This window comes from Abramis brama (genome assembly GCF_963993115.1).
Source record: "Abramis brama genome assembly, chromosome: 5".
NCBI lineage: Eukaryota > Metazoa > Chordata > Actinopteri > Cypriniformes > Leuciscidae > Abramis > Abramis brama.
Window position 1 is genome coordinate 33,700,402 of NC_139967.1, and position 24,274 is coordinate 33,724,675.

The 24,274-nt window shown below is 43.7% G+C and overlaps 1 protein-coding gene across 1 annotated transcript in view; it reads left to right on the forward strand.

Annotated features, from left to right (window-relative positions):
- The window catches only part of LOC311083776 (uncharacterized protein), a gene marked incomplete at its 5' end in the record, with an annotated part of 47,447 nt that extends 23,555 nt beyond the window's left edge, over positions 1–23,892 (forward strand). Inside the window, 2 exons of the mRNA XM_084115529.1 lie at positions 17,185–17,298; positions 23,481–23,892. Of these exons, the coding sequence (XP_083971655.1) occupies positions 17,185–17,298; positions 23,481–23,725 (359 nt within the window). The 3' untranslated portion in view covers positions 23,726–23,892. The remainder of the gene's footprint in view (positions 1–17,184; positions 17,299–23,480) is intronic.
- Between the last annotated feature and the right edge of the window lie 382 nt (positions 23,893–24,274).

Here is a 24,274-nt window from a genome sequence, read left to right on the forward strand (position 1 = left end):
AAAGTATATGATGGTTTTGAATTGCTTGAAATATGATTGGAGTGCAACATGTGCAGCGCAAGTCTGTCATATAGGCTACATAAAATTATAATCAGGGGCCGGTTTCACAAAGCTATTTTTATGGAGGCAGATTAGTCTCAAATATAATTCACGCAAAAAACATGATTCACAAATGTGTAGACAATTTCACATGCATGAAACCTAATTCACGTACACACAAAAAAAATCCACGTGCGTGAAAAAAAAAATATATTCACAAAAAGCAATTCACATGCGCAAAATAAAATTATATAATCATAAAATACATTTCACAAATGCAAAACACAATTCGTAGATGTACAACTGTGCACAAAAACCTTTGAATGTTTAAAATGTACGAGTGTATCCTTGCATCTGAATGTGCAAATCGTCATTCACGTACGAATCGCCTTAGATATGTGTGTGTGTGTTTTTGAGACTTTCCTGGCAGCATAACACTCGTAACACAGAGCAGTCGTACTCTTTAGCCAATCAGATTTAAGCTTATCAATCGACCAATCAGTATCACGTGAGGGCGGGCCTACCTACATGTTACGTCATCAGCTTTCGACCAGTTCATGGCTGAGCAAAGGTAAGTGCAGTTAATCGTTCATTTCTGTGTTAACTGAAGTTAAAGAAGTTTGAGATCAGTTGAAGCAATAGTTTATGAACTATTAACTGATGTAAGCAAGTGTTGTTGTAATCAGATGTCCCATATCGTGTCAAAAATGAAGAAGAATGATGCTTGTTTTGTTGTATTTTAGCTGAAGGTACAGACAGCTCTCACAGCTACAATCACGCTAATGATTGCAAAACAATCATCTGTGGTCAATACCCATCGAGATTGTTCTTTAAATAGTGAATAGACCTATTTTAATGAGCAGCCAGTGTTTTTTGCCATTTGTGTATGATGTTAAATTATTATTAACACTTGTTTCCCTGCATTTTTCAGAATTACTCACCTTTGGTGTGACATCTGGATAGCAGTCACGAACATCTTAATTCATGTTGTTTCTTTATTCTCTTTTATACTTTTTTTTTTGTATTTATGTCTTAATTGGTAACACTTTATTAAAACGTTTCATTAGTTAACATGAACTAATAATGAACTGCACGTGAACAGCCTTTATTATTTATTATGCCGCTGTACGTGAGCTGTATCGTTCAGTTTCGTTCCGACAAACGGGGCACTACTTTTTCTTTTGCTCAATATGTTCAACGTTAATAAAAGGTATCCAAGCAAAAAGTTATCCACGCATTATCCTGCAGTTAATGAGAAAAGTGTAATTTATTGGCGCACTATATTGACTGCGTATTGAGACACATAAAACTGTTGAGCTAGATTTTCAACCAATCAGCATCGAAAATGTAAGTAGGTCAGAGCCGATTCAGCCGAAATCAAGCCAATATCACTACGCACATATAAACATGGAGGAGGACGTAAGCAGCGCATCTTCATCTGATAGCGGCGATCAAGCTCGATTAACACCTGTAAAGTGTATTCTTCATGTCGGAAAAGATGGTGGGAAAGGTCCGCAGCCCTTTACTGAAGTCCGATGGGAAAAATCAAGCAATGTGCGTAGGAATGGCTCAAAACGTCGGACACTACGGAGCTAACGTTAGCTATTGCTAATAAACATGTTGCCCTCCTGGACAAACCGGTCTCTGATGTCCCAACAACTACGGGTTTCACCCGGCCTGCTATCGGCGTTTTATAGACAAAAAAAGCTTGACTTGTGTGTATGTGTGTGATGGGTAGGTTTAGGGGTTGGGTTAGTGTGTGTGTGTGTGAGAGAGAGAGAGAGAGAGAGAGAGAGATGGGTAGGTTTAGGGGTCGGGTTAGTGTGTGTGTGTGTGTGTGTGTGTGTGTGTGTGTGTGTGAGAGAGAGAGAGAGAGAGAGAGAGAGAGAGAGATGGAGAGATGGGTAGGTTTGGATTACTACAAAATCTGAGAATTCTTTTACCCGACCAGCTTACATTCCGGGAAAGGAAAACACAACTGCCTCAAGGATAAGAGAAAATGCCTCTTCTGAAATCTACTTGCTGCACTAACTGCCACAGACTTTTACAAAGGATTGCAGTTCTTGAAACAAAGTTACTTACGGGACCACCAAACCAGACGGAGCACACAACAGAGCTTCGTCATGGACACCCTCAGCATACCGGTGAGTCCCATGAAACTAGTGCTCCTCGACAGGTAGAGAAACAAGCCGATCGACTTACTAATCGATGGCACAAACAGGGAGGGAGACCCAAAGGCACTCGAGACATCAGATTGTCACAAGCATCACATATTGCCGCAGTAGCATCCTCTACCCCAGATACAGCTCTGACAAGGATTGCAAACACTGGTCTCCTACCAACACCTATACATCTTGAGAACAGATTTGAAGTGCTAATGAATGTAAATGAGGAATCCCCAAATGTGATGAATGTGATCGAACACAGACTGAATGGGCCAGTAGCTAACACTGATGCTAACTGGCGCTCAAGGTCGAGCAGACAGCGGCACTCAGCTCAGAGCGCTGCCGAGCCCAGGACTCTGATAGTGGGGGACCCCATAATCAGAAACATTAGCAGCAGGGACACAACTACGTGCTGCCTTCCACAAGCAACAACTTCTGATATAAACAGGGAACTTCAGAACATTCTGATGAAACATAAGACTGCAAATCGACTCATCATTCATGTGGGGAAGAATGATATTCATAAAGAGCAGTCAGAACTCCTTAAGAAGGATTTCCATGAACTTTTTGAAACACTTGAAAGACTGAAAGTTCAAACATTCATCAGTGGACCACTCCCAGCAAGAGGAACAAACAGGTTTTCACGGTTACTTGGGCTAAATACGTGGCTGCAAAAAACCTGCAATATAAAAGGAGTAAACTTCATTGACAATTTCAATCTTTTCTGGAGTCAGAGACAACTGTTTCATCGGGATGGCCATCACCCAAACAAACTTGGTTCAAGAGTGTTAAAGGACAATATCTACTTCTCCCTCAATCATCCTTCTGCAGGGTGTGCCAATCCACTCAATCTGAACGGCACACACACACCTGGACACAGTATGAATGACCACGAGACTTCACTTCAGCAGCAAAATAGACATGCGGTTGACATATCACACAAGGACAATGATAACACCACTCCGCCACAACAACCTCTGCTCACGGACACAATCTCAGCTGAGGCCTACCCACAGAGCTCACCACAGACAGACTGTGACATATTAGAACTGCTCCAAGATTCAGAACCAAAAGACGACTTCCTGGAAAACAGCCAGGGAAGCCAGGACAGCATATCACAGCCTCCGATAACACCAGAGCAACAGCCCCTTTCACCAGACACGTTATCGCTCTCTCCAGCAACTCCACTTCTGTGCTTCTCACAGAAAATGGAAGAACTGGTGTATGCTGGAACCAGACTATCCCACTCTTTTGCTGCAAGCCCCCAGATAACAACCAAAAAAAGACAGGCACCATTACCACCCGCATCAAAGCCTGCAGCAAAGCCTGCACCAAAGCCTGCGGGCCCAGCTCCCAATCCCCTGTTAAGAAGAGATGCTTAAATGAGAACACTAGTGTACTATTTATGAAGGCTATATCCTTAACACCAAGCATATCTGCTGACTCTGTTGATTTTCTCCTTGATTCTTTTAACTCAAAAGTTAAAACTGTAATTGATGATATTGCTCCTGTGAAAGTCAGGAAGAAGAGTGGCAGACAAAAAGCACCTTGGAGAAACTCAACAGCAGTGCAAAATATGAAAAGACAATGCAGAAAAGCAGAGCGCATGTGGCGGAAGACTAAACTTGTAGTCCATTATAACATCTACAAAGACAGCATCCATGCTTTTAATATGGAACTAGGCAAAGCTAGACAGACTTTCTTCTCAAATATTATAAACAGCAATTTAAACAACACACGCACTCTTTTTGCTGCTGTAGAGAGACTGACAAACCCCCCCAAGCCAGATTCCCAGTGAAATGCTCTCAGACAACAAGTGCAGTGAGTTTGCTTCTTTCTTCTCTGAGAAAATCAATAATATCAGACAGATCAGACCACCTGAGAAAGTAGTTACTATGTCTGATTTCAAAGAAATTGATGGCAAAATTTTGGAAGAAACCGTACAGCACCTTAAAACATCAACCTGTGCTCTTGACACACTTCCCACATCATTTTTCAAAAGTGTGTTAAACAGTTTAGAAGCAGATCTTCTAGAAGTGGTAAATGCCTCACTTCTCTCTGGGAGTTTTCCAAACTCCCTGAAAACTGCAGTTGTCAAGCCCTCCTGAAAAAGAGCAATCTGGATAAGACCATATTAAGCAACTATAGGCCGATCTCAAATCTTCCTTTCATAGGCAAGATCATTGCAAAAGTTGTCTTCAATCAGCTGAACAAATTCTTATGCTCGAATGGATACTTTGACAATTTTCAATCTGGTTTCCGACCGCACCACAGCACAGAGACAGCGCTCATAAAAATAATAAACGATATTCGCTTAAATACTGATTCAGACAAATTATCAGTGCTGGTACTACTCGACCTCAGTGCTGCATTTGACACTGTCGATCATAACATACTTCTTGACAGGCTGGAAAACTGGGTGGGGCTTTCTGGGATAGTCCTAAAATGGTTCAGGTCATACTTAGATGGGAGAGGTTATTATGTGAGTATAGGAGATCATAAGTCTGAGTGGACATCCATGACATGTGGAGTCCCTCAAGGCTCAATTCTTGCGCCACTCCTGTTCAACCTGTATATGCTCCCAATGAGCCAAATAATGAGAAAGAACAAAATTGCTTACCACAGCTATGCAGACGACACACAGATTTATTTAGCCCTATCGCCTAACGATTACAGCCCCATTGACTCCCTGTGCCAATGCATCGATGAGGTCAACAGTTGGATGTGTCAAAACTTTCTTCAGTTAAACAAAGACAAAACGCTCCGGTTACGACTGTAACCTCGGTTCCCTGAAGAGGGAACGAGCGTTGCGTCGAGTTTGACGCTATGGGAACGCTTTGCGTGATGACGTCTTGAAGCACATGTAAAATCAGTCCAATGGCGTGGCGGAACGTCAGAGGCGGGTGACGTCACGTACCAGGAAGCTATAAAAACCGGCCTGAAACAGAAAATGACAGCTTAATAAAGTCTGAAGTCGTGCTGACAGGCATGAAGGAGATATGGCAAGGTGACGCAACGCTCGTTCCCTCTTCAGGGAACCGAGGTTACAGTCGTAACCGGAGCGTTCCCTTTCAAGGGAACTCGCGTTGCGTCGAGTTTGACGCTATGGGAACGTCTATACCAACGCCTCCATAGCTACAAATGTCTGTCCTGTGTGAAATCTAGTAGAGCAGCACTAGGATGACAAAACATGAGACCCTGGAGCAGAGTCTAGATCCAGAGAGTAGAACCTGACGAAAGTGTGCGGTGAGGACCAGCCTGCCGCATCACAAACGTCCTGTAAAGAAACTCCTGAAATAAGGGCCTTAGAGGCCGCCATACTCCTAGTAGAGTGCGACCGGACAGCCAAAGGAGAAGGCTGCCCAGCCGCCTCATAAGCAAGTGAGATAGCCTCAACCACCCACTTGCTCATTCTTTGCTTAGACACCGGGCCTCCCTTGTTAGGGGAGCCAAAGCAAACAAATAACTGATCACTTCTACGCCACAGGGCAGCTCTGTGGACATAGGCGTCCAACGCCCGAACTGGGCAAAGCAAATTATTAGCCTCCTGGTCCGCATTCTGGAAGGGAGGAGGACAAAAGGCCTGCAGAACGATAGGTCTGACCACATTAGTGGGGACCTTGGGGATATAACCCGGTCTGGGATGAAGAAAAGCTTTCACCATACCCGGAGCAAACTCTAAGCATGACGGAGCAACCGACAATGCTTGCAGATCCCCTATTCTCTTAAGAGAAGAAATAGCCAGAAGAAAAAGAGCTTTCAGAGTTAGAAATTTCTCAGGAACCTCCTCAATGGGCTCAAAGGGGGCCAGGGACAGGCCTTGTAGTACAATGGACAAGTCCCATGGTGGCACCCAAGAGCGAACTGCAGGCCTCAGCCTCCAAGTGCCACGAAGGAAACGAGATATTAAAGGGTCTTTCCCCACAGACATTCCACCCAAAGGAATGTGGTAAGCACCTATGGCCGCCACATAAACCTTTAAGGTGGACGGGGTCAGACCTGCAGTGAACCGGTCCTGCAGGAACTCCAGCACTGTACCAATTGGGCAGTTAACTGGGTCCAACCGACGGTCACTACACCAAGAAGTGAAGACTCTCCACTTCAGGGCATAAAGTTTCCTCGTGGAGGGAGCTCTGGATTGTAGAATGGTCTCAACAACCTCAGTTGAGAGACCTGACTCTATGAGCTGGGCCCCCTCAGAGGCCAAGCCCACAGGTTCCACAGTTCTGGGCGGGGGTGAAATATTGAGCCCCCTGCCTGGGACAGAAGGTCTCTCCTGACGGGTAACTCCAGAGGATGCCCGTCGAGGAGGGAGACCAGATCGGGAAACCATACTCTGCCCGGCCAACGCGGGGCTATAAGAAGCAGGCAAACCCGGTCCCTGCGAACTCTCTCCAGAACTCCCGGGAGCAGAGCAACTGGGGGAAAGGCGTACAGACGTAGCCTCGGCCACGTCTGAACCATAGCATCCAGTCCCAGAGGAGCTGGATGCGTGAGGGAGAACCAAAGTGGACAGTGAGACGTCTCTCGAGACGCAAACAGATCCACTTGTGCTTGGCCGAACTCCCTCCATATCAGCTCCACCACCTCGGGGTGGAGCCTCCATTCCCCGGGCCTCGGCCCCTGCCTCGACAGAGTGTCTGCTCCTATATTCTGGACCCCGGGGATGTAGGCTGCTCTGAGTGACAGCAACTTCCCCTGGGACCACAAGAGGATATGGCGCGCCAGATTGGATAATGGGCGCGAGCGCAGACCCCCTTGGTGGTTGATATAGGCGACTACCGACGTGTTGTCCGTATGCACTAACACATGGTGTCCCCTGAGATCTGTGATAAAGCTCCTCAGAGCCCGGAAGACGGCTAACATCTCTAGGCGATTGATATGCCAGGAACGATGATGGTCTTCCCACAGACCTTGAGATGAGCGACCCTCCAGGATCGCTCCCCAACCCGTGAGGGAAGCATCCGTCGTTAGCAGTTTGCGACGACAAGGAGCTCCCAACACTGGGCCCTGGGACAGGAACCAAGGTTTCTTCCACATAACCAAGGCACGTAGGCATCGCCGCGTGACCTTGATTGTGCGAAATGGGTTGCCCCTCGGGGAAAACCCCCTGGTCCTGAGCCACCACTGCAGGGGCCTCATGTGCAGCAGTCCAAAAGGTATCACGTTGGAAGCTGCCGCCATGAGACCCAACAGTCTCTGGAACTGTTTGACAGTGAGTAGCTGGCCTAGCTTTACACTTTTCACAGCTGCAAGGATGGACTCTATACGTGGCGGTGACAGGCGCGCCTGCATCGACACTGAGTCCCAAACCACGCCTAAAAAAGTGGTCCTCTGGAGTGGAGAAAGCACACTCTTCTTGGCGTTCAGCCGTAACCCCAGCTCTTTCATGTGGGCGAGAACAACATCTCGATGTTGAACCGCCAACTGATGCGACTGAGCTAAAATCAACCAATCGTCGATGTAGTTCATTATGCGAATACCCTGGAGGCGCAGCGGCGCCAGAGCTGCATCCATGCATTTGGTGAAAGTGCGGGGTGATAAAGCTAGGCCGAATGGAAGAACACGATATTGGTAAGCTTTGCCCCCGAAAGCAAACCTCAGGAACTTCCAATGACACGGACGGATGGAAATGTGGAAATATGCGTCCTTGAGATCTATCGTGACAAACCAGTCCTCGGATCTGATCTGTGGCACGATCTGTCTCAATGTTAACATTTTGAACTTGAGCTGCATGACTGAATCGTTCAGAACTCGAAGATCTAAAATGGGACGCAATCCCCCGTCCTTTTTTGGAACTATGAAGTACCGGCTGTAAAACCCGGTTTCCCTGTCGGAGGGAGGTACATATTCTATGGCCCCTTTCTCTAACAGAGTGTTCACTTCCTGTTCCATAACCAGAACCTGCTCGGGGGCCACCACTGTGGGCAGGACCCCCATAAACCGAGGAGGGCGTTTCTTGAATTGTATCAGATACCCTCTTTCCACGGTCTGCAGGACCCAACGAGAAACATTTGACAGTAGTTTCCACGCTGTCAAAGATTCTACTAGAGGTACCAGCCTCTCGAGACTGGTTTCTGGATTTTGTTGTTGTTGAGCAGTCAATTCGACGCCCTGTAACGGCGCACCGGCAGGGAGCGACCGAACAGACTGCTCTAACACCCTCCTCGGAGGGGGCGGGCATCCCGAGGCCACTACGTTTCCGGGTGGTCCTTGAGATATGTGCTCGCCGGAGACCGCTGCGCCCTGTAACACCGGAGGCGGCAGGGTTAGCAGAACGGTCCCCTGAGGGTACCGAAGAGAGACGGGCACCGTAAAAAGAGGTGTTAACCGCTCTGCTTCGGGGGGGACTACCCTCATTAGTCCTGAGCCCTCGGACGTCAGGATTTCTTCCCAGCAGCCTTCTTGGCGGTAATAACGGTCCGCAGATCCGCTTTACCCCTCGAAGACTGCTGGGTTTGAGCGCGCCCTCCGTGTCCCCGAGATTTTTGTGGGGGAGCACGGGAGGACACGCTCTGCTTCTGAGTGGCACGGTGCTCAGCGCCCTTTTTAGAGGAGTGAGGCTGCTCCCGCTCAGCAGCCTCATAGAAAGAACGGCGGGGAAGAAGCTTTTGGAGAGCAGCTGCTTGTTTAGCGGCTTCTTGAGATTTTGCAACCGCAATATTCACTGCATCCCCAAATAACCCGGCAGTGGAAACCGGAGCATCTAAAAGAACATGTTTCTCTTTGTCCTTTATATCGCTTAGATTGAGCCACAGATGCCTCTCAGTGGCCACCAGGGCTGCCATAGACCGCCCGATAGATTTAGCGGTCTCCTTGGTGGCCCTGAGAGAAACATCTGTGGCTCTGCGAAGTTCAGCCACAGTGTCGGGACCAATTCCCCCGCCCTCCTCTAAATCCCCCAATAATTCTGCCTGATATGCTTGCAGGATGGACATCGTATGCAGACACGCTGCAGCTTGACCAGCGGCTGCATACGATTTATGTACCAGGGACGAAGTCATTTTTACTGGCTTAGAGGGAAGTGTAGGAGCCTTCAGGGAAGATGCCGTTGCTGGAGAGAGATAGCCCGCGAGCGTCTCTTCCACCCTCGGCATCTCCCCATAACCATACTCTTTATACTTTGAAAAAGAGGAATAGAGAGAAGTGTGTGGTGTGTATACTCTGTGAGACACTGGTTTCCCCCACGATCTCGACACCTCGGTGTGGAGATCGGGGAAAAACGGCAGGCTCCTGCGCTGGGGCTGAGCACGAGATGGCAGGAAGCGTTCGTCGAGCTTACTTTTCGAACGAACGTCCTGCCGATCCTCTGGCCACTCAATAGATAGTCTGTCAACCGCTCTAGTAATAACATCGAGCAGTTCCTCAAACGCATGAGACTGAGGTGGCGAATCCTCAGACTCAGCTTCAATACTCACAACATCCAACTCCTCAGAGCTGGATAGTTGCAGTACTGGTACCTCTATCGGGGGGGAAGTAACCGCAGCGCGTGCTTCCACACCCTGATGAGAGGCACTGGATCTATCAGAAGGATGCTGAGATAAGGCAGAGCCCGTCTCAACATCCACTGATAAATCCATTTGTGAACCCCAGGACTGAGATCGACGCCGTGCCTCGGCAGCGGCGGGACCCGAGCCCTGGGGAACGTGGTCGGGATAGAACCGAGCCAGGCGGGATCGGAGTGTACGCAAAGGAAGCGCACAGCAATGCTCACAGTCACCACCCTCGAGTGCTGACTGGGCATGCTCCTCTCCCAAACAAACAACACAAAGAGTGTGTGTGTCACCTCCCGTTAAATAACGCGGGCAGGGATGGACACACACTCTAAACTGCTGCTTGCTCGCCATACTGAATAATATAAATATATATACAGACAACACCAAATAAGACAGACAGATTTCAACACAGAGCGCAACTGAAGACTCAGAAAGCTGTCATTTTCTGTTTCGGGCCGGTTTTTATAGCTTCCTGGTACGTGACGTCACCCGCCTCTGACGTTCCGCCACGCCATTGGACTGATTTTACATGTGCTTCAAGACGTCATCACGCAAAGCGTTCCCATAGCGTCAAACTCGACGCAACGCGAGTTCCCTTGAAAGGGAACTGAAATCATTGCGTTTGGAAACAAAGATGAAGTTCTCAAGGTGAACGCATACCTTCACTCTAGGGGTCAAACAACTAAAAATCAAGTCAGGAATCTTGGTGTGACACTAGAGTCCAGAGATGGGGGACTCGAGTCATATGACTTGACTCGAGTCAGACTTAAGTCGCAAATTTTAGGACTTGAGACTTGCTTGACAAATATTAATAAAAGACTTGACTTGACTTTGACTTGATATTCATGACTTGAGACTTGACTCGGACTTGAGGTAAATAACTCGAAATAACTTGTCTTTTTAAAAATAAATATCTGTATTTGAACGCACCGCAACAATCATGTGACGCAGCAGGAACGCGCGCTGTGTGAACAAAAGCCGTAATAATGCAGTGTCGTAGTGGTGACGCTGAAGCGCGGGATCGTTCGCCAGCTGTGAAACGGTACGTAAAGCGTAAGTTTATGATCGAATCAGAGAAAAAAAAATGCACAAGCGTGGTTTAGACAAACTTAAGTTTAAGTTTAAGCAAACTTAAGACGCTGCTAAGACATTACAAGTCACATCGATGTCACGTGTCTTTACGGGATTTTTACGGGTTGTGTGTGAATGCACTCTCTGATTCCGGAAAATCACTGGCAGTGTGAATGAACCTAAATCAAACGAACCCGGGTCAAATCTTGGGTCACTTTATCCGTGTATTTTCCGGAATCTCTGTGTGAAAGGGGCTTTGGTCACACACCCTGACAAAGGCTCATTAGCCGCAATGCATAGTTGTGCAAGTACTTGTCACCTGATTTTAAAATATTAAAGCCATGATGAAATAAAGGCTTTCTATATATTTTTAATAATATTCCAGTGCCTTGGATTAATGATTTTTTTATGATCTGAATAATCCCTTACATACAAAAGCACAGAGAAAAAATATTATTTTCTTGAAAACAAAAATGAAAATCGGGTTAAAATATGTTAAAATATGCCATATTCCAGTTTTTCTTACCTGCATGCATCCCTTTGTACTGTCTAGTTATATGCTACCAATATAGTCTGCTATCCCAGGGTTGACTTGAATGTTAAAAGAAATATAAAAAAAAAAAACTGTAATTTAATAATAATTAATAATGCATTGGTACAGTCTACCATTCTCTGGGATTTGTTTTCATGATAATCGAATGTAAAGAGTTTTATCTCTAAAAACTGTTTAGCTTATAACGCTAGTAGGGCATAGAGTAAGTAAAAAGAAATCGCTAGTTAATACCACTAACAAGCACCCTCATTATGCTACCGTGTTAGTGTGGGGCTATTTTGAGCCTTGTTAGTAGTATTAACTAGCGATTTCTTTTTACTTCGGTCGACTCGGTTGCCATGTGTTATTACACCCCAGGTTCATTTTGCGCCGGAGTTGTCCTTTTAATAGCATAATAGCATGTGTACAGTGTCTAATAATTGGATCGTTTTTGGGGATGCACATAAAAGATTGTAAAAAGACACCTACACACAAAGAAAAAAACATACAGACTTTCGAACCGAACCATGCATACACAAATAAACAAAACAAAAATTCAAACTTGCAAGCACAACCATGCACACATGCAAACAAACAATACACTCTTCACTCATACACACGCACACACATTCACTCACAAATATTAATGAATCAATCACACTCAATCAAATCACCTCTCTCTCTCTCTCTCTCTCTCTCTCTCTCACACACACACACACACACACAGTCAAACACAACCATGGACATGCAAACAATACACTTTTCACACATACACATGCACACACATTCATTCACAAATATTAATAAATCACTCACTCACACAGATTAATAATGTACAATAGTCAATCCACCTGATTGACAGGTGTAAGTTTTGTGTCAATTCAATTATTACTGTTTTTTTCTTGTTTTTCTTTTGTTAAAAAGGAAAGATCTAACTTGTTGGGATGTGTTCATGTTCCATAAAGGGGATGCCAGTTTGAAGAATGCCATTTGGTGGCATAGGAACCATTATACTTGAATTGTGAATTGTTTAATATGTTTAATGGTCTTCTGCAATGTTTGAGGCATATTTATTTTTCATGCTTTAATGTTGGCCTAATTTCAGTTACATTTACATTTTAGGCTATGTAGTTTGAAATTTTATTTATTTTTTATTTTTTAGATTTTTATTGTAGTAACCACTCAGCTGTATGTGGAAATGCATATTTTAAAAAAAAAATGTTGCAAATAAAACCATAGTCCACAGCTTATGTATTTTTAACTTATTTTAATATATAAATTCAGTGAAATCATCAAACGTTTGTATGACTTGCCAGTGACTTGTGACCCAAGCTACGACTTGACTTGACTTGCTTGACATAAAGCAGTGACTTGACTTGACTTGCTTTTCACAAAATTGACTTGGACTTGCTTGAGACTTGAAGGTTAAGACTTGAGACTTACTTGTGACTTGCACATGTGTGACTTACTCCCACCTCTGCTAGAGTCAGACCTTAGTTTCAGTAGTCATGTCAAAGCAATAACTAAATCAGCATACTATCATCTGAAAAATATTGCAAGAATTAGATGCTTTGTTTCCAGACAAGACTTAGAGAAACTTGTGCATGCTTTCATCACCAGCAGGGTGGATTATTGTAATGGACTCCTCACTGGCCTTCCCAAAAAGACCATAAGACAGTTGCAGCTCATACAGAACGCTGCCGCCAGGATTCTGAGCAGAACCAGAAAATATGAACATATCACACCAGTCCTCAGGTCTTTACACTGGCTCCCAGTTAGATTTAGGATTGATTTTAAAGTATTATTACTGGTATATAAATCATTCAATGGCCTAGGACCTAAATACATGGTGTGTGTGTGTGTGTGTGTGTGTGTGTGTGTGTGTGTGTGTGTGTGTGTCGCGCGCTGCGCTCTCTGCTCCGTGTTTGCGCGCTGCGCGTTCTGCTCTGTAGTTAACGGCCCAAATGCTCGAATCATGTACCGATCGGCAATCACGCACTGGGAAAGCAAAGTCCGCTCAAATAACGTGAAATTTAGAGGTGGATAAACGCAATGTAGAGGTGGGCAAACGCTATTTCCGAATTTTGGGAGGTGCGTAAACGGCGTTTACGTGCGTTTAGCCTCCACTACATCCCTGATTGCAGATATGCTCACTGAATATAAACCCAACAGATCACTCAGGTCACTAGGATCATATCAGCTAGAAATACCAAGGGTTCACTCAAAGCATGGCGAGTCCGCTTTTAGCTATTATGCCAGCCGCAGCTGGAACCAGCTTCCAGAGGAGATCAGATGTGCTCGAGCCTACAGTAGTCACTTTCAAATCCAGACTCAAAACACTTCTGTTTAGCTATGCATTTAATGAATGAGCACTGTGCCAATGTTCGTCCAACTGTTTGTACTGTACTGTATTTTATTTTTTATTCTTCTTAACTGTTTTAATTATTCTTATTTCTTGTTATTATTTAAATTTCTTCTATGTAAAGCACTTTGAATTGCCATTGTGTATGAAATGTGCTATATAAATAAACTTGCCTTGCCTTGCCTAGGTTTAGGGGTCAGGTTAGTGTGTGTGTGTGTGTGTGTGTGTGTGTGTGTGAGAGAGAGATGGGTAGGTTTAGGGGTCGGGTTAGTGTGTGTGTGTGTGTGTGTGAGAGAGAGAGATGGGTAGGTTTAGGGGTCGGGTTAGTGTGTGTGTGTGTGTGTGTGTGTGTGTGTGTGTGTGAGAGGGTTAGTGTGTGTGTGTGTGTGTGTGTGTGTGTGTGTGTGTGTGTGTGTGTGTGTGTGTGTGTGTGTGTGTGTGTGTGAGAGAGAGAGATGGGTAGGTTTAGGGGTCGGGTTAGTGTGTGTGTGTGTGTGTGTGTGTGTGTGTGTGTGTGAGAGAGAGAGAGAGATGGGTAGGTTTAGGGGTCGGGTTAGTGTGTGTGTGTGTGTGTGTGTGTGAGAGAGGGGTAGGTTTAGGGGTCGGGTAAGTGTGTGTGTGTGTGTGTGTGTGTGTGTGTGAGTGAGAGAGAGAGATGGGTCGGGTTAGTGTGTGTGTGAGAGAGATGGGTAGGTTTAGGGGTCGGGTTAGTGTGTGTGTGTGTGAGAGAGATGGGTAGGTAAATAAATAAATCAAAATCTTGTTTACAATAATCATTCCTGTGAATATGTACATGTAGTGCAGATACTGCTCGTGTATGCAAATTAACAATTCACCATTAAATGTGTTATTTTTAAAAGTTTTTTTTTTTTTATACTTTTGAGTTTAACTTGGAGTGAGATTTGGGGAGATTAGGGGGGGTTTGCAAAAAAAAACTTGCATCACAATAAGTGTATTGTGATTGTCAAAACATTTTAGTAACTAAACTGAATTTTATTAGGTTTAGTGACAACATGTTACAATGTTTATATGGTACAATTTCTGGTAAGCTATGTTTTTTTTTTTTTTTTTACAAATTTCTTGAAACAAATTTCACGATTTCAATTCAATTCTTGTGATTTGATTTAATATTGACTCATTTGGATAAATATTAGGTACACAAGATAGGCGTTAATTTTTCTCAAGAAAAAAAAATACATAGGCTACATACAGACAGCCCTATCAGCTGGTAGTATTATTTAAGGTTAAAAATAACTCAAATTAAATATAATGCGTTTTTTATTATAATAACAACTTTATTTAATGATATAAGTTCAAATATAATATGTAATATAGTACACATATTTAGCAAAATACTCTCTATAGCTCTTTTTCTAGCCAACTAACCTGCCTATATTATGGTCATTAAATGGCTTTCCTGAGGTAATGGTCATCATGTTTACTGTCCCTAGATAGCAACTTCAGGTATATCACACATTTCAAACTGGTTTATTTTGTACTTCAAGTGGTAATTCGGCATTTTTGGGTTTATATGATAAACAGGTTTGAAAGTGCAAAATTCCCTATGTTTTCCCTTTTTTTCAAAATGGGCACCTTTAGCATCATTTTTCTCAAAAACTGCAAGGTTGTGTGTGGAGAACTTTTTCCTAAGGAATCTCTATATATTTCTGATGTTAAATATAAAAAAAGTAGGTAGTGCCCCACTTGGTGGAACGAAACCCTATTTCTAGGCCTCTTTTAGGCTACCGACAGTGGCCTAAGATACCAGGGGGGCTCTGGGAATGGCATGAGCAAGTTAAGAATTTGTTATCAGGATTATCACTATTAAACAAGATGTGTAATTAATTAAATGTGATCATACTTACGATTTTAACCAGGCATACAATAAACAACCCAGAAAAATCCATTAGATTTACCTTAAAGGTGCTCTAAGCGATGTCACGCATTTTTTAGGCCAAAACATTTTTTGTCACATACAGCAAACATCTCCTCACCATCCGCTAGCTGCCTGTCCCCTGAACACACTGTAAAAAAACACGGTCTCTGTAGACAGCCCAGGCTCCACAGACGTCAAGAAAAACAAACGGGCCCAGCCTGGACCACAAAACATAAACTGTTCCAGCCAATAACCGACAAGAATGATTTGGGGGTGGGGTTTGGGGGGTTAGTGCGCGGATGAGGAGGAGGGAGGGTCTAGCTAGCCTCCGTTTTGTTTGACAATTCATACTTTGCAGTCACGTGACTACCATAGATACCTGGCGGGCAACAAACGGGTATTTTCAACGTAGAGTCGTGTAGTTCCAGGTCTTTCTAGTAGCTATCAAGTCTGTTAGCGAGCTAGCTACATAACTATGGACTAGGATTAACTCCAAGGTAGCTAAATTGTATAAAGCAGACAAGGTTTTTTAAGATAATCGAGCAGTAATAATTCCTCCGTAAATAATCTAGCTCTACTGTTGGGTCATCTCTGGTTCTCATTGAAAACCATAGATATCACAAACCTCAAAACAACCTATCACACACTTTTGTTGTTGTTAGCAAAAGACGACAGCTGTTACTGTCCGTTCACACCGCCACCGGCGAGAGCGTCAAAGTGCCCGGAAGTCATTCATTTTCAATGAATTTTGCCGCTCTCGCCGGTGGCGGTGTGAACGTACAGTTAGCCTAGTAACTTTATACTGTGAAGGTTTCTTATCTCATCTGCGGTTAGTGCATCCAATCGCACAACAACTATCTGGCATGTCGTTTACACCTCAAAACACCAACTTGTGTATAGTAAAACTGGTGACGTCCTGGCAAGATCCTTGATTAGTTTACTGGGTTTCGTTGCTGGAGAACGACGTTCTTGCCCGCCAGCCAGTACTTGTGATGTCACGTGCAAAGTATGAATACTTCGAACGTCAACAAGAAGTGACGTCACCCAACATCACTTAGAGCACCTTTAAGAACTCCATAGCAACAACTTTCTTAAAAAAAAAAAAAAAGATTTATTGTTGAAGAACTTTAGTCTCCAACTGTGTCCCATAAGTCTCTGCACTGATTTTTCTTGTAGCCCTTAATGTGTTCAGACTGTATATTTGAACAGCAGACGTCTTTAGCGAGGGATTAAAATAACTGAGGGAGAAAGCACAAATGTTGGGGGTTCCTGAGCGGCAGGGTTGATGAATAGCATTAGGTCAGGGGTTGCGTGGGGCTCTTTTGGTGAAACAGATTCAGAGAGGGGCAAAGGCTGAATGGGAGAATGCACACTGTGATGGAAAACTTCTACGGGGCAAAGGAGGCAACCGGCATGGCTTGGCGTTCCACTGAATAGACAGTTATAGACAGTAAACTCACCGTGATGGTTTGTTGAAAAGCAGCTTGAAAACATGAGAGAAAGAGAGAGAGGGGTAAAGCTTACTGCCGTGTATTAATGAACACTGGCTTAGTTGTATAGGCGAGTGTGGAGGAATGACGTTAGTGCAAACCGGAGGAATGATTGTAATGACCCACAACTCTTTCCTCTTACCTTCCTCTCAGGATTCTCGGGTAGCCAATGCCAGTTCGATATTGATGAGTGTGCTAGCACCCCCTGTAAAAATGGGGCCAAGTGTATTGATGGGCCCAACATGTACACCTGCCAGTGCACTGAAGGTATGAAGACACTGTCTGCTTGTTTCAGTTTTTTAAAGCCTGAAAAAGTATATTATGGTTTTGAATTGCTTGAAATATGATTGGAGTGCAACATGTGCAGCGCAATCTGTCATATAGGCTACATAAAATTATAATCAGGGGCCGGTTTCACAAAGCTATTTTAGACCGGGCTATAGTGTTAGACTAGTCTAAAATTTGCTCATAGACTAGTCTAATGCAAGTTAGACTGTTTCACAAAAATAAAGACTGACTTAATTTAGACCAAAAAAATTAGACACTTTACCCCCAGGCTAACTTAGGTCTAAGACTCTATTACCTTGGCAACCAGCAGTAACAATCAGTTACATTACAAACAGCCAAAAGAAAAGGGAAAATGGCTCATAATTTAAACATTTCTTCTTGTTACTACATTCTCCGCTAAATTTCCCAAGTAAAATGTTCTTGTAACTGTTATACTCCAACAAACACATATTTTCCGCTGGGGTAAACTGCATTGAGCGATTGAATGCGCTTACTCGATCCGCCATGTTTTTTGTTTCGAAAAGTGTCTTATTTTACCCAGAATGCATTGCAGTGTAGTCCTACTTAAGATAGTCAGAGTCTTAAGTGCTTTGTGCAACGTTCTGATTTTGATGTCTATCTGAAGTCTGACTATCTACTATATCTAAGCCACAGTCAAAGTCTATCTTTGTGAAACCGGCCCCAGAGATACTATATAATTGTGTGCTTATGACATGGCTTTTAGTGGTTAGACTTGTTTTTGTAATCAGGCTCTCGAAAATGATATACAAATTTTGATTTAGATTTATTGGCCAATATATCGGTTATTGGAATTATCGGTATCGGCCAACATTTTCTTGTTGGTGCATCCCTTGTTGTATTTCTGTTGTCAATATTTTTTGTAGCTCTAAAATAGTTGGTAGCACTTTATTTTACAGTCCTGTTCACCATGTACATACTTATTACACTAATTACAATAACTGGGTAATAACTAATTACTAACTCTCGACCTACTCCTACTCCTAAACCTAACCGTAACCCCTGTAGTTACCTTATATTACCCAGTATTTTCTTACGCAAGTACACTCTAAGTACACATACTGTAAAATAAAGTGCAACCAAATATTTATTTGGCTATAAATTGCTCTAAAAGTAATGCACTCAGAACAAAATATACAAAAGCTATCACTGTGTTCTAAAATGTACTAATATGCACCTTTTAAGTTTATATAAGGTATATAGATGTACCTTTTAAAAAGGTACCGTCCCAGTGACAGCTTTTGTATCTTTTTTCTGTAAGTGTGGAAAAACATGTACATTTTAAGGCCAGAATGTGAGAAAATGCTGTCATAATAAATAAAATAAATGAATCTGTTTTCTTTTTAGGTTACACAGGGCAGCACTGTGAGACAGATGTAGATGAATGTCTATCCAATAGGGCTGGGTATTGACACAAATTTCACAATTCGATTCGATTTCAATTCATAAGCTTGCAATTTGATTCGATTTCGATTCCGATTCGATTCAATATTGATTATTTTGGATATCAGGTAAAATACATGGCAAATTTCCTCAAGGAAAACAAATCTCTTAACTAATGCTGTAAATTATGGGAGTCAGTTGTTGTCTACTAGGCTTCATTAGCCTACTATAATATTGAAGGTAAAAATGAACTGATTTGTAAACAAACACTTAAATTGCACTTTTATTTATTTTTATAATAATAAAGTTATATGAAATATAAACATTTAAATGGTGGCTGTCATAAAAACTTGCCAGATTTATTCAAACATGCATTAAATATTGAAGAACATAAAAATTATAATGAATATGTAATAGGGTGCATATATTTAGCAAAATGTTTCTCTCTAGAGTTAATTTTTCTAGCTGACTAACGAGTTTATGGTCACTGGATATGGTTTTTCTGAGGTAAATGTGACTTTACATTTTTTACAAGCTGTTTTACTGACGTATTTCCACGGTTGAAACACTGATTCAGCGATTCCATGTGACATGATACGGATTTCGATAAGTTGTACTCTATCTTTTAACACACTTTCAGATGCTCATTTGTGTTAATTTCGCGCTGTAACTGGTATTATTAAGGCAAAAGAGAAGATCATGTGTGCTCTGCGCTGCTTCTTCTCTTGAGCTAAGCTGCACCAGAGCGATCTCACGCCACAGCGCCAAAATTTTTGAATTTCGTAAGAAAATGGACGTAATTTGAAATCTGAGACTTTTTTTTTTCATATCAATAGTAACAAAGCACAAAAATTATTGCGATTTATTGGATGGGATGCACGCTACAATGTTCCATTCATTCATCAACTGAAAACAGGATGACTAGCCTAATCGATTCTTGGGATTTAAGAATCGATATCGGATTGTAAAAATGTGAATCGATTAAAATCGAGAAATCAATATTTTTTACCCAGCCCTACTATCCAACCCATGTCACTATTGGCGCTTTTCCACTGCATGGTACGGCTCGGTACGGTTCGACTCGGCGCGGAACGGTTCGGCTCGCTTCGCTTTTCCACTGCGTGGTACGACTCGACTCGGTACGGCACGGTTCGGTTCGCTTTAGCTCGGTTGCTTTTCCACTGCAGTTAGTACCGCTTCAAAGTGGGTGGGACTGATCGTTATAGTTGCCGTCTCTACTGCCATGATATCATCATATTAAATGCGAATTTTTCATTCCGTGTTTCCCCATCCGCTCCTCTGCAACCAACGAGAGGAATGTGCACCTCGTCCACTGACCACGATTCAGCCATTTCTTTTTTTTTAAAGCAAATACTTTTAAAACAGGCGCTACAGCACTGGCTGTTGTCTACTGGCTATTTAAATCTAGCGGGTTTAGTGTCTCCTGTCGTAAATACAATGACGCTGGTAGTGATGATTCTGTCTGACCAATCAGTGATCTGCAGTGTTTTCACGTCACATTTTAGTATTGGTACGTTACGCTTGGAACCTCAACAGAGGTGGTACCATTTAAAGCGAGCCGAAGCGAGCCGTACCGTACCGTACCATGCAGTGGAAATGCGCCAAAAGTGAGCCGTACCGAACCGAGCCGTACCGTACCATGCAGTGGAAAAGCGGCAAAGCGTGCCGTACCGAACCGAGCCGTACCGTACCATGCAGTGGAAAAGTGTCATATGGCACCTGTAAAGACGGCCTAGCATCCTTCACCTGTTCCTGCCGTGCAGGTTTCACGGGTCGTCTTTGTGAGATGTCACAAAGTGTCAAAAACATTAATGAGTGTCTTAGTTAGCCGTGCCAGAATGGAGGCACCTGCCAGGACCGTGAGAATGCCTACTTATGCATCTGCCCAAAAGGAACCACAGGTGCCACTTTTACTGGAACAACCAAAAATGAGTAAATTCCTACCTGTCAAAAGCTCTTTTGGTCACTTACTTTAACTATGTTGTGTTTTAACAGGTGCTAACTGCGAGGTTAACCTAGATGACTGTCAGAGCAATCCCTGTGATTATGGAAGGTGCATTGACAAGATAAATGGTTACGAGTGTTCCTGTGAGTGAGTGGTCTCAGATCCCAGGATGTCTTTCGAAACGAGTAGGGGTGTAACCCCGGCATCCTGGCCAAATTTGCCCAGTGGCCTCTGTCCATCATGGCCTCCTAATCATCCCCATATATATATATATATATATATATATACAGTGAGGAAAATAAGTATTTGAACACCCTGCTATTTTGCAAGTTCTCCCACTTAGAAATCATGGAGGGGTCTGAAATTGTCATCGTAGGTGCATGTCCACTGTGAGAGACATAATCTAAAAAAAAAATCCAGAAATCACAATGTATGATTTTTTTAACTATTTATTTGTATGATACAGCTGCAAATAAGTATTTGAACACCTGAGAAAATCAATGTTAATATTTGGTACAGTAGCCTTTGTTTGCAATTACAGAGGTCAAACGTTTCCTGTAGTTTTTCACCAGGATTGCACACACTGCAGGAGGGATTTTGGCCCACTCCTTCACACAGATCTTCTCTAGATCAGTCAGGTTTCTGGGCTGTCGCTGAGAAACACGGAGTTTGAGCTCCCTCCAAAGATTCTCTATTGGGTTTAGGTCTGGAGACTGGTTAGGCCACGCCAGAACCTTGATATGCTTCTTACAGAGCCACACCTTGGTTATCCTGGCTGTGTGCTTCGGGTCATTGTCATGTTGGAAGACCCAGCCTCGACCCATCTTCAATGCTCTAACTGAGGGAAGGAGGTTGTTCCCCAAAATCTCGCAATACATGGCCCCGGTCATCCTCTCCTTAATACAGTGCAGTCGCCCTGTCCCATGTGCAGAAAAACACCCCCAAAGCATGATGCTACCACCCCCATGCTTCACAGTAGGGATGGTGTTCTTGGGATGGTACTCATCATTCTTCTTCCTCCAAACACGTTTAGTGGAATTATGACCAAAAAGTACTATTTTGGTCTCATCTGACCACATGACTTTCTCCCATGACTCCTCTGGATCATCCAAATTGTCATTGGCAAACTTAAGACGGGCCTTGACATGTGCTGGTTTAAGCAGGGGAAACTTCCGTGCCATGCATGATTTCAAACCATGACGTCTTAGTGTATTACCAACAGTAACCTTGGAAACGGTGGTCCCAGCTCTTTTCAGGTCATTGACCAGCTCCTCCCGTGTAGTTCTGGGCTGATTTCTCTCCTTTCTTAGGATCATTGAGACCCCACGAGGTGAGATCTTGCATGGAGCCCCAGTCCGAGTGAGACTGACAGTCATGTTTAGCTTCTTCCATTTTCTAATGATTGCTCCAACAGTGGACCTTTTTTCACCAAGCTGCTTGGCAATTTCCCCGTAGCCCTTTCCAGCCTTGTGGAGGTGTACAATTTTGTCTCTAGTGTCTTTGGACAGCTCTTTGGTCTTGGCCATGTTAGTAGCTGGATTCTTACTGATTGTATGGGGTGGACAGGTGTCTTTATGCAGCTAACGACCTCAAACAGGTGCATCTAATTTAGGATAATAAATGGAGTGGAGGTGGACATTTTAAAGGCAGACTAACAGGTCTTTGAGGGTCAGAATTCTAGCTGATAGACAGGTGTTCAAATACTTATTTGCAGCTGTATCATACAAATAAATAGTTAAAAAATCATATATTGTGATTTCTGGATTTTTTTTTTTAGATTATGTCTCTCACAGTGGACATGCACCTACGATGACAATTTCAGACCCCTCCATGATTTCCAAGTGGGAGAACTTGCAAAATAGCAGGGTGTTCAAATACTTATTTTCCTCACTGTATATATATACTAATTGGCTTCATCACTCTGTCTCCTCTCCACCATTAAGCTGGTGTGTGGTCAAAGACAGTATATAAACTGGACACAGCGACCCCATTGGATTCAACTGAGACAAGTGAAGTCAATTAGAAGCTCTTACTTCCTGGGGGTCGAGTGTACTGCGCAGACTCAAACTGAGCTTGACGACGTAGATGTGACGTGAGCAACCCGTCTGTCTTCTAGTAGCTGTGCCAAGAGAAATCTAAATCATTCCCTTCCGAAACTTGCAGAGACAGAATGGCACCGAGAGTGTGAATAGGAGGTGTCCATGAGCTAGGAGCAGGAGTAACTTTTGCTAAGTATTCTGATTAATTATTTTGTCACTTTGCCTCCACGTCCCCCCGATTTCCCGCGAGCTTCTCCTCCTGTCCATACGGTAATTCTCTACTGTGCAACAGAGAGTTGTGTGGTTATGACGCAATCGTTAGCCTATTTTTACAAAAATTGCTTCTACGGGGCCATAACGTAAGATACAAGGTAATGGAGCCTTTTATACATTTTCGTGTTTCTTTAGAAATAAATAATGAACAAATGGAGTCTTTAAACGCCTCAGATGTGAAGTTATTCGCTGTCAAAGTGACGCCAAAATGAATGGGAGTCAATGGGATGCTAACAGCAGGTGGGGGTCCGCTAGCCAATGGCGGCGCCCGGGGAAACTTCAAAATAATATAAAACCCTGCCCCCCTGTGTGTGGTGGGCGTTCTGGCGCAATATGGCTGCCGTCGCATCATCCAGGTGGATGCTGCACATTGGTGGTGGTTGAGGAGATTCCCCCTTCCATGTAAAGCGCTTTGAGTGCAGAGAAAAGTGCTATATATAAATCTAATGAATTATTTTATTTTTAATATTATTACTCTTTAGTCAATGAGCCCGCTCCAGCCCATGAGTCTGCTCCAGAGCCCGCTTTAGCACATGAGTCTGATCCAGAGCCCGCTCCAGCCCATGAGTCTGCTCCAGAGTCCGCTCTAGCACATGAGTCTGATCCAGAGCCCGCTCCAGCCCATGAGTCTGCTCCAGAGCCCGCCCCAGCCCATGAGTCTGCTCCAGAGCCCGCTCCAGCCCATGAGTCTGATCCAGATTTCAGTCTGCTTCGAGGCCAATCCTAACCTCTCTGTGCTCTGTGTTGCAGTTTCGCCTGATCCGCCATGGTGGACTCCAGTTCCACCAGATCTGCCTTGGGGGTCTTTGGCTCCACCGTGGTTGTCATTGGCTCCGCCTGCTCGACCTTGGTGGTTCTCAACGTCCGGAAGCCCCTCCTTGGGAAGGGGGCTATGTCACAATCACCTGCTGGAGTGACCTGGTTGTCCACCCCTCTGGTCCCCTCTTGTTCATTGCCATTCACACATGGACTACATTTCCCAGAACTCACTGCCTGGACTCATCATCCATGATTGCTGTCAGCTGTGTCTCATTAACCTCATTAGCTCACCCTATATATGCCTGGTCAACTCAGTCATTCATTGTGAAGTCTTGTATGTGTAAATACTGCATTTTTGTGCGCTTCATTGATTATATGTTCCCTGGTTTTGACCATGTTGTCTGTTTCTTGGATTTACCCTGTCTGCCTGTGTTCTTGTCCTGGTATATGTTTGGATTCTTTGCCTGTGTTTTGACCTTTGACCTTTTTTTTTATTCGCAATTTAGCACATATTACA